The sequence below is a fragment of the Phyllostomus hastatus genome, unplaced genomic scaffold, assembly GCF_019186645.2.
Source record: "Phyllostomus hastatus isolate PE091 unplaced genomic scaffold, TTU_PhHast_1.1 phas_contig_551, whole genome shotgun sequence".
In the NCBI taxonomy this organism is placed as follows: Eukaryota; Metazoa; Chordata; class Mammalia; order Chiroptera; family Phyllostomidae; genus Phyllostomus; species Phyllostomus hastatus.
Window position 1 is genome coordinate 11802696 of NW_025333909.1, and position 11576 is coordinate 11814271.

The following is an 11576-nucleotide window of genomic DNA, read 5'->3' on the forward strand; positions in this document are numbered from 1 at the left end:
GTATTTGAATCAGAGGAAGCAACGGGTTCAGAGGTGCTGAAGGAATGGCGGCCATGCTGCTGACCTTGACCATGGGAGACACACTCACACACTCACACAGAACAAGGCTGAGATGAAAAGACTTGCTCAGGACCCAGGGCCTCACCTTTCAATCCCAACACATAGATCCAAATATTGGTCAATTTTTCCTTCCCTCCTACTCTCATTATTAACCTTCTACAACCCGGCACCTGTAGGGGAATGAGGGCGTGGTCCAGTTTGTAGTGAGCGGACTTTGCAGTGTTCATTTTCTCCTTTAGATGAGGATAACTTCAGTTTTCTATGCAAAACAAACTATTTGTTTTTAGATGGAAGAATGTAATGATTATATTTGATAGCACATAAATCAAATTAAGAAACCCGTGACAGTCAGATACTAACTATAGAAAGTCAATTGTGGACATACTTTTGCATGTATGCAATGTATATGTATGATATTTGCTATCATTGTTTGCACTCGTGTGAACGTGAGGCGCTGATGTTAGAATCCTGACATACATGTTTCATATTAGTTGTGTTTATATTCCTTCAGTAGGACTAATGGAATCTAATAAAATTTGTAAATTATATGATATACAAAATCTACTCAGTTAAAAGACATAAAATAGATTTCAATTATAGTCTACTAACTCTACAATATTGGAAATAATTGCCAAGACTAGGTGGGAATAAACACAGGAGTTGTGTATTGAAAACTGCCGGCATTGTATTGCTCCTACAGGTACTATACTATTATCAGAGCAATTTCAGTTTTGAAAGTATATATTTTTACCTGAGTAAACAGCATGCATTAGTACAGAACTACAATAACTTTTTAAATGTGTAATCATTAAAGTATAAGGTGTATTTTCTAAAAGAATACTATAATAGCATATTGACTATCAAGTTTATTTGATAAAAATTTTAAATAGTTTTAATAGTTGTACTTTACAACTTATGAAAACACACAGTATCAGGAAGTGTCTAATTCTAAAAATTGCATGTTTCAATTATATAATGATTGCTCTGTGAAACTGAAATATAATGCAAACCTTGGGAAAATGTGGTGTGGGTTGAAATTGAAATACTTTAGGCATAATAAAAAGATAAAAACATACTTCATATTTATTGACTTGTTTAGATGCAATTTTTCTTAATAGCTTTGGTAAAAATAAATAATCTACGTACACAAAGTCACTTGTGTACAAAACACAATTTCATTGTACCATAGCTGAAAAATCTCCCTGCACTTCAAGAGATAAAAGCCAAAAATAGATTGGTCTTTTTTGCAAATGTGGAGCCTTGGTCACAGGCAGGGCCAGACGAGAAAGTGTGAGTGTAACCATTTAAGTCCATGACTGCTTGAAAGTAAATTATCACTTGCAGAAAGCTGAAGAATAGGGTTAGGGCTGTATAGGATGCCCCAATACATTTGGATTTGAAATCAACTGTGAAGTGTTTGTATAAATATTTCCAAATATTGAATGAGGCAGAGTTACATGAAACAATTAATTGTACTTTATATGAAATCCCAAAGTAAACGGGAACCCCATACTGTTAGGTTTAATCATACTGAACATGGTCTGTGAATACTCTCCTTTTGTAGGCAACAGGGTGTAATGTCACCATTGTTATTAGTGAGTCACCGTCCAGTCTGCCCGCAAAAGTGATAAAGAAACAATATAGACATTTCAGATCTTCTATTTAAGCCATAAATAATATATTTCAAATTTTCTCAATCCCATTATCAGAAGAGTTTCCATCAGATACTTTTCTTTCTTCCCTACAATACGCTTTAAGTTTGTTCCAGAGAAATATGCAGACGAAAGGCCAAATGGGTAGTTGAAACATACTGTTATGTGAAAAAGCTTACACATTCTTGCCTAATGCCCTATATTTGGCTGTATTTTCCAAATAATATGTCAGAAGGAACAGAAGAAATTACCACATTTTATATGCAGTGGCCCCAACAGACTCCCTCTCGGAGTAGGCCTCATCCTCGGCTTCAGCGTCTCGCCTGTGAAGTTCAGGTTCAGCAAGAATCCTGCTCGTTCAGTTTGGAGAGAATCCCTCAGTGTCTGCTCGCCCTGGCCCATGGCCTTCGGTAAGAGTCTTACTGAGCTGGCTCAGGAAGAAGCCCCTTCTTCTTGCTCTCTTCTCAGTAAGTTTCTACCTACTTAGTGTACTCAGAGTTCAGCTCAGTCTCTCTTCCTTTGGGTGCGAAAGTCTTCCTGACAATTTTAATGGGTTACAATTTTTCCTTGGCCAATGCAACATGAATTTTAAGTAGCCTGTGAAAACTTCAAAGTGTACGAGTATATTCTAATTTCTAGAGCAATCACTAAAAAATGTGCAAATACAGATAGCTAACAAAGAACCATAAATAAACTGGAAATCGAACAAATTTAACTAATGAAATAAAGGCAGAAAAAGGACAACAGATGCTTTAAAAAAAAAGAAGACAAACAGAAAATTAATAATAAAATGGGCAACCAAATTAAATCACATCAAGAGGTTAGGTCAAGGCAGGAAGCAGCATCTAACTTTTGGAAGTCTTGAACACACAGAGGTCCGGAGGCCTAGACGATGAATGCGTGGGAAAAGGTGTGTCATTGAACAGTAAATATAAGGAGGCCAGAGTGGCTACATCAGTATTAGAAAACCAGTTTTCCAGATAACATAGTATTGCCAAAAATAAGACTGTTTCCTAATTATAAAAGTGTTAATATATCAGGAAGTTTGAGACAACACAATAACCACATTGACCTACTTGATACCTGTACAGAGATCATTACATCCTAAAACTTAGTATATTAACTGAGAATAACTTTGCCGAGGACTCATACTAGCTCCCTGCGAATTTCTCTATATCTATTTCTCTCCCTATCTTTACAAACACACACACACACACACACACACACACACAAACACAAACACAGACACACACAATCTTTTAGTTTGTTCATGCTGCCCAAACCTTATTTACACCTTCTTCTTAAATGGAATCATTACATTGGCTGTCACTCATAAATTACATGTGGATGTTCAGATCAAATACATTTTTTAAAATCACAGTTTTTCCTTCTTCTCTCCAGTCGTTTTGTAAGTGACATATGATTGGTCCTTTACATTATTAATGTGCAAACATGAAAGTTATGACTTATTAGGCAAAATGTGATTCATTGCTTGTCCATCTTACTCTGTGCAAACATTGTAACACCTCCTCGTTACAAAGCTCCGTAGCCTATTGAATACATAATATGCTTCATATCGCTGGAACACCAACTGCCATTTCTAAAAAAAACGGGAAACTCGCATTTTCCTCCTGCTCAAAGGCAATCAGCATATTCATACTAGGAATAGGAATTTGCCTGGTTAAAATTCCAAGTACTGATTTAAATGTATTTTGAATAAAAGTTCACAGGTGTAATGCTTGGTTACGGTAAATCAGAATTTATCAAATTTTGCATTGAAAGTATAGGTAACACTTAATCCCAAATGGTTAATTGCTAAACACCTAAATTATGGAAAATCATTCACACTGGAACAGGAGGGAGAATCTTGCCACTGGGGGGCGTTTTCATGACTTCGCTCACATGCGGACCAATTTGGTCTAAGTTAGGGATAACTGTTTTCACATGTCCAAATTTGACTTCTCCATATACTAGCCCAGGAAAACCTAATGGTGATCCCAGCAGGAACTTTGAATATATTTTTTCTCGTACTTGCTCTTCTTTTTTTTTTAAAGATTTTATGTATTTATTTTTAGAAAGGGAAGAGAGGGAGAAAGAGAGAGAGAGAGAAACATCCATGTGCGGCTGCTGGGGGCCGTGGCCCGCAACCCAGGCATGTGCCCTGGCTGGGAATCGAACCTGCGATGCTTTGGTTCGCAGCCCGCGCTCAATCCACTGAGCTACGCCAGCCAGGGCTGAAATACTGCTTTTAAGAGGGGAAGGATAACTTTTCTTAGAAGGTATTGCTGACTGAACCGGTGTAAGGCGGTTGTCACTATCATTTTGCTGAGGACCCAATAGCCGGATAATGTAGAAAGTGCTACCCCTGCTCACTGATCAGAAATGCTAGCACCAGTGTAAGTTACCTCTCATCGTTTCATGGTTCTTGATATCACAAACTATGTGTTTATATGTGTGTAGTGTTTTGAAATAGGCAAAATATAGAAAGAGAAGTACCATGTGATCTCACTCATCTGTGGAATCTCATGAGCAATCTGAACTAACAAGGAAAATGGGGACAGACTCACAGACAGAGAGCAGATGACAGCTAGTGCAGGTGGTGGTTGAGGGCGTGGAGGGACTGAGCAAAAAGGAAAAATGACTCGTGGACACGGACAACGGTGTGAGGATCGCTGGGGGTGGTGTGCAAGGGGACTAAATGCTAATGGGAAAAATACAATAAGAATTATTAAATTAAAAAACAAAATGTGTTAGTACCTATGGAGCAAAACAATTAAACAAAAATATCTTTAATTATGGACAGTTTGTTCTGTTGTGTGAGAATTTTCCTTCTTTCGTTGTTTTATTCTAAGTACTATCTTAGATTGTTAATGTTAATAATTTGTTCAATTTAAAACCTGCTCTTCATCAAACTAGGTAACTTATTTAATTTAAACATTAGGCTATATAGGAATAAAATCCTGGGGAGTCTAATCATTGAAACTAAAATATGATTATGAAGCTATGGATTGATTAGAGTTCTGATACAAAATAAACACAATTTACTTACATACAGTGCATCTATATTTGTCGCTAGGAGGTAGCCAACCTTATCGATGTTTTCATAATAAGCCTATCCACCTTATCAATTTTCAGATGTCTGCCTAGCTCTGTAGGTCCCAAATTATTCTCTTAGTGATAGAGACTTCACTCAGTTCGTCCCAGCTGACGTGGGAGCGATGTCAGGTGAAAACAGGACCACTCAAATGTGGTATTTGTCCCTAATGTATCCTTTGGACGGTTTGGTGTTTACTTACAAGCATAGATGGAAACTCTCAATTTGCAACGAGCATCTTCAGCAATATTAGTGGAACTTTAAGGGACAAAAAAACTGTCAAATAAAGATTTTAAATCTGAACCGAATGTTTCAAATGCCTTTACTCTGTATTTGGAACCAAAGTCTGAATTGTCACCCTATGGGAAGACCAAATAATCACTTACTCGGCACAGTAACCAGTTTTGCTGAAATGAATGTAGCAGTTACAACCTGATATTCCCCTAAAACACGGCATTGAAAATCCTCAGGGAATGCAATTGCGAAGCTAGGGAAAGAGCGAGAGGGAGAGATCAAAGCAAATTGACAGCACTGTCTCATTCTTTTTCACGAGAGTTCAGCTTTGAACACGAATCAAATGACCTGTGTAAGACCTCCATCATGTGGAATTTGCTACTGGAGATTAACAGATGCATTAAATGTAACAGTGCGACTGGCAATTTCTGTATAATGAATACTTGCTTCAGCCTTCAGTCTATAAAATATGCATTTGTCCTCACACAGATAAAGGGTAAGGAATGAGGGGGAGCGTCACCGGAGCACATTTAATCACATGCGTGAACTTGACATCTGAATTCTGAGACACTGGGATTTGCACCTCTGTTTCCTGAAATACGTATTATATATCAGCCAATTAAATAAATATGAGTTCGTAGATGGCTCTCCAAAGCAATTTAAAGACCAAGTAAGAGTAAGCATCTAGAATGAAGGAAAAGATTGTCCAAATAAATCTGTTTAACCTCATGAGAACACATTTTCTCTGAGACAAAACATATAAATTACACTGTAACAGTAATCTTCATTTTACGGTGCTAAAAGTATATTTCAATATACTGCAGATAGAAACAGTTCTTTTGTAAGTGATTTCTGAAGAGAGATATCGGGGCAGTGTTCTCTGCAAAATAAGGTCTGTCCACAAGGTACTCTGCCACATAACATGAAAAATAGAGACATTTATTGAACGAGATACATGATACGAGAAACATTGTCCACAGGACAGTGATGCCTCAGTCCCCTTCAAAGTAGGCACCTTGGGGCCTCGCACCATTCTCCCAGTCACCATCACTGCCCCGTCATATTTTCCTGAATCTAATCAACGGTCTGAAATCTGTTCCCTTTCAAAGGTGATTTTAGTTTTGGGAAAAACCAGAAGTTGCTGGTCGCCAAATCTGGGCTGTAGTAGGGCTGAGTCACCTGGGTGTTTCAATGCTTCACGAAAAAACTCTGCACGGGTTGAGATGCATGAGCAGGTGCATTGTTGTGATGAAGCTGCCGATCACCAGGTGGCCGCAGCTGCAGCCTTCTGAGTCATCCGAATAGTTTCCACGGGAGAATGTTCAAGCTTCACGCAGAATCTGATGCAAATTTGTTGCTCTACTCGCTCAGTCCTTTTGAATGTGACAACCGCACAGTACACATGCTCACTCAATGGCGTCTACCACCCTCACTGATTGAGTATCCAGGGAAGTCGTCACTGTTCACACATGTGCATTCCAGTCCACGCTCCTTGGCCGCCAGGTTACATCCATGTCACACAAACTGTTCTCATTATATTAACAATGGCTGGATTTTTCTGGACAGACCTCATGTATTCTTTGTGAATAGGCATTTTTATCATTTTTCTTTTTATAGTGTTTTCCAGTATACTTCATTGATATACATATTGGCAGAATTTTGGTCATCATTAGAACCTTACCTTTAATTCAGGTTGCCTTTTCAGCATCAAATAATCAACTAAATGACTACATTGCATTTTCCCTATGAAAGACTACTGTAATATTCACAGGGTATTGGTGCTGCATGAAGATAATACACTTCCCTGGAAAAAAATTCCTTTCTTTACAGTTAAATGTTATTCGTGAGGTACAGAAGCCCTCTGAGAATGTTGTTTTAAGTGTAATTAATTTTAACTCTACTGATCCACTGTGCACATTATTTGGAATTTGCACTGAATTAATCTGTGCTTGTCTCATGCTATCTCTTTGGGAAATAGTTTGTGAAGCTAATTAAATGATATCAATAATATTAAGGGAAATATTACTGTTCACTAATAAAACTATTCTTAAAAGAATGTTTTTGGCTCTGGCTGGTGTAGGTCAGTGGATTGAGCATGGGCTGCAGAGCAAAGGGTCACCGGTTCGATCCTCAGTCAGGGCACATGCCTGGGTTGCAGGCCAGGTCCCCAGTAGGGGGCGTGTGAGAGCAACCTATCGATGTATCTCTCGCACATTGATGTTTCTCTGCCTCTCTTCTTCCCTTCCTGTCTTTCTAAAAATAAATAAATAAAATCTTTTTAAAAAAGTATTTTCACAGCACTCATCCAAATGGAAACAGTTATGACATTAATTACACTTCTGTTTTTTGTGCATTCATTTAATATTGATTCACTAGTAGTTGGTGAATTTTTATGTATTCACATATGGAACAACGAAGTTTTTCATAAAACTTTTTAAAATTAAACTGGGATTTTCATCCAAGGTGTCCTGAATGACTGCGATTAAAAGCTTTAGTTTTTATAAGTTGTATACACACACATATTGTGAACAATATTCTGTGCACCGAAGTGAGTAGAAGATTTTCTTTTGGTAAGTCTGGACATATGATTTCATCTGGCTGTAGGTCATGAATAGTTTTCTTTTTTGTCATAAATGTTAAGAACTATAGCCATACCTATTAGTGAAAGGGGAAAAAAGTTCTTTTAGAACAAATAATGTCAATGAGCTTCTGGTTATTTATTATCAGACTCAACTGCTGTTTGTCACTATACACAAAATTAACTCAGAATGGATCAGAGATGTAAATAGAACACCTGAAACAATAAATTACATAGAAGAACACACGGGTGGTGAACTGACAGACCTGGGTCTTAGAGAGGCTTCTATGAATTTGACCTCAAAGGACTGTATCAAACAGCAAAGCAAACTACCAACAAAACACAAGGTCAGTGTCAAGATGAATTGTTGGGAGAAGCTCTAGAGATGTCTTAAATGAACTATATTTTATAGAAAATTATTATGTGAACAATAATATTGCATTGCTCCACAATTTATGTGAAACAGTATCTGCCCTTGACTTGGGATGTCAGCTACGACCTTGGGGTTATGTGTCAACTATTTTCCAGTTTAATCCAAAAATCAGCACAATTATAAAAACCTTATGATTTTACTTGTATGTGGGGCATAAAAATGAAACTCAGAAGCACCGACGGACAGCAGTTTGGGTCAAATATACGGTGACAAGATGATTTGTCATAGAAATATATGCTTGTAACATATATGATCTTATTAACCAATGTCACCCCAATACATTCAGGAAATGAAAAATAATATATAATAAATCATCTTCTTTCAGTTAAAATGACTATATACATTTGCTTATCATATATAGGCAAATGTTTCAATATTGTAACTATATTTATTGTTGTAAAATTTAAGGCTGCTCAATGAATTGCTTTTATGATGACCAGTAAATTAAACTTTCCTTTAAAATACAGTTATATGTGCATAGTTTGTAATTCAATATCACCCAAAATACGTAAACCTCTACCTTCCCCATTTCTTAAATACGATTCTGCAGGGGTGTAGGATATTTTAAATTTTAATCTCACAATAAATGGTTATTTAATAGAGATATTTGGTGTTAATGAGAGTCAGCTCTTATGCATCTAATTCTTTCGTTGTAAGGGTGATGGGATAATGAGCACTTGCACTGCATATCATTTGGAAGGTTTATAGGCTCATGAATTTATCATTTTAATTTGTAGTGTTGTCTTTTCAGGGAATTGATGTTTTTATTATGATGCCACATCCTTCATTATAGCTAATAATAACATTTCTTGTTCTAAAGTTACATTTCATGATCTAAGTACTGTCTTTATTTAACTAGTGTTTGTATATTGCATACCTATTGGCATTTGAAAACTTCACAGAAACCCCATATAAAGGAGCTCTCGAAAGTGTTATAGTTTAACACTAAGCATTTTATGTCTGTAGTTTATTGTGTCGTTAAACTGATTTGTCATTATTTCAGAAAATCAATTATCTTTGAGATAATTGTAGCTATACTTCATCCTTGAAATAAGAAGGCATTTTAGGGTTCAATAAACTATATTTTCCAATTAATTTAATTTATTGTTAGATATATTCTCAGATTAATTAATTAGATTCTTAATCAAATGGTTAGTTATAATTGCTTAGTTCATTATATGTCTCATGACTGGTTCTCCCATTCATTTTGCTTCTGTCCTCACTTCCTGTTACTTTGTTCCTTATCAATGGACTTTCATGTTGATAAACATGAATGAGCATAGTTTCCATTTATAGTCACAAACACAATTAAAAATAAGTACATTTGGGGGACTAAACGAAAGTATCGTAATGATGAAAATGAGATTCCATCTACCCACTACTGGTTGGTTGTGTTTTCTGTAGGAATTATTTTTTGACAAATGAAGGACCCATTGGGGAAATATTGGAAGTCTACTGGAAGTCTCCAATGTATCTGTATATAGATTTTTAATACATAGATTTTTCATTTGTCCCATGACAACAATGTGTTTTAAGTAGCTAGGAAAATATGCCTTTGAAATCCACCTTGTACCTTTTGTCTCGCCCCCTCGCAGCCGCAGAGATAACCGTGCAGCCGACCTTGGAGGAGGTGTCGGACACCTGCACGCAGGAGTGCCTGATCCTGGGCCACTCCGACGCCTGCTGGATGCCGGCCGCCCTGACCCGGGCCAGCCCCTTGCACGTGCAGGCCGCCGTTCCGCGCCACAGCCCGCCGCTGACCCTGACCTCTGCTCACCACCAGCACCGCCGCAGCCCTCCGGCGGCCGAGTTCATCAGCCTGTCTCACAGCCCGCCTCTGCCCGCCTCCGCTCACCACGCCAGCCCTCCCCCGGGCCAGGCCGCCGCGCCCCAGCACAGCCCTGCGCAGCCAACGGATGAGTCCGCGGAAGGCATTGCCTTGAAAACCTTCACGGCAGGCCGACAGGCCAGAGCCCCACGGGATGATGAACATCCCTTCTAAAGTCACATTTCTCAGCAGGACGTATATCGTCGAGATTTGAAATCCAGTTTCCATGAATATTCCAGATTGTTACTTTTGTACATAGTTATATACATAGAAGCAGATACCAGAACAGACTCTAGAGCTAGATACCCTTAGTCAAAACACAAAAATGAATTCACAATTTGTTGACTTCAGAATGTGTACTTAAAAAGAAATTGAAACACTCATTCCCCTCTGTACAGACAGGCTTGCCGTGTGAGACAGTGACAGTGTTTCTGATGCACCGTGACTGTTCATTTATCGTCGACAAAATGTGCAATATTACTGATTGTGTTTCCGTTCTGATGTTCGTAGTACGTAGCAAGTGGACTAGCAAATATCTGGTTTTCCGAGAGTACCCTTAGTTTATCTCACCTTTTGTTCAAATAACATTGGAAGGTAGGGCAGCATCTTTGTATGTCTTTTCGTTTGATACTTGTTGCTCTCTAGTTTCTTTCTTATCACTGTTTGTACGAAAATGCACAGTACCACGTGTAAATAACTGTTCTATTTTGTCTGTCTTTTTTATGTTTTCTACCTTTATTTGGAGAATATATTGTGCAGAGATTTTGTATAGACCTTTTCAGTAACGAATATATATACACTGTACAGATTTCTGTCTAACCTATTCTCTACTCTTTAGTAGAGTTCGAGACATTGAAGTGCAATACGTGCGCCCCAATGGGCGTCTTTCTATGAAAAATTATTTTTGTAATGTAGTGTAAAGTGCATCAGAAATTATGTTGTATCTGCAGTTTAAGCCTATGTTCCATGATTAATTAGATCTTTATCTTCTGCGATTTGTACATAAGAACCTGGAAATCCCAAGCAAAGTGGACGCATTTGATGAATGATTCATGAACAGCCATGACCGGAAACTGCTATTTCCTAAGGAATAGCAGGAAGTTTTAAATGGTGACGTGAGAGCTGAATAGGCTGATACCAAAAGACAGTCAGTAAAAAGAATACGCAAATTAATGTAACTAGATAAAACCACATAACAAACCCATATGACTAAGGGATTTTTCTCATTCTAGCTCAACTTCCTGAAGAAAACCACTGATAGATAACAAGATGAGAATCCAGACAGACGATCCTAAATCAACAGGACAGGGTTTTAAGGAGATGTGCAGAGGAAGAGATAAGGTTCCTGACAGCTTCTTGAGGTAGATAAGCAATACCCCGAGAACACAACCAACAAAAACAACGACGACAAAATCTAGATGAAAACGAAACATGTTCTAAGTGAAGGGAACTTCCACACTAGTTTCCTTCCGTGGTCATTTAGTTCCTTTGTTGTCCTTCTGGCTGGCCGGTTTCACCAGCGGTGCACGCTTGTGCACGTTTCACCGATTTACGGAAACAGCACCAACTCCATTCTTCTCCGCAGCAAAACGCAGACAATGTCTTGTTTCAGTATTATGCTAAACCAAGACACAATTGATGTATTCATTGGGGGTGGGGGGAGTGAATAGTTCTTGTTAGTTAAATTAGATGTAGAC

At 37.9% G+C, this 11576-nt stretch overlaps 1 protein-coding gene across 1 annotated transcript in view; it reads left to right on the plus strand.

The window, feature by feature from the left end:
• PCDH11X (protocadherin 11 X-linked) overlaps window positions 1-10053 on the plus strand; it is a 388563-nt gene extending 378510 nt beyond the window's left edge. Inside the window, exon 10 of the mRNA XM_045847395.1 lies at window positions 9647-10053. Within this exon, the coding sequence (XP_045703351.1) occupies window positions 9647-10053 (407 nt within the window). The remainder of the gene's footprint in view (window positions 1-9646) is intronic.
• The last annotated feature ends 1523 nt before the right edge of the window (window positions 10054-11576 follow it).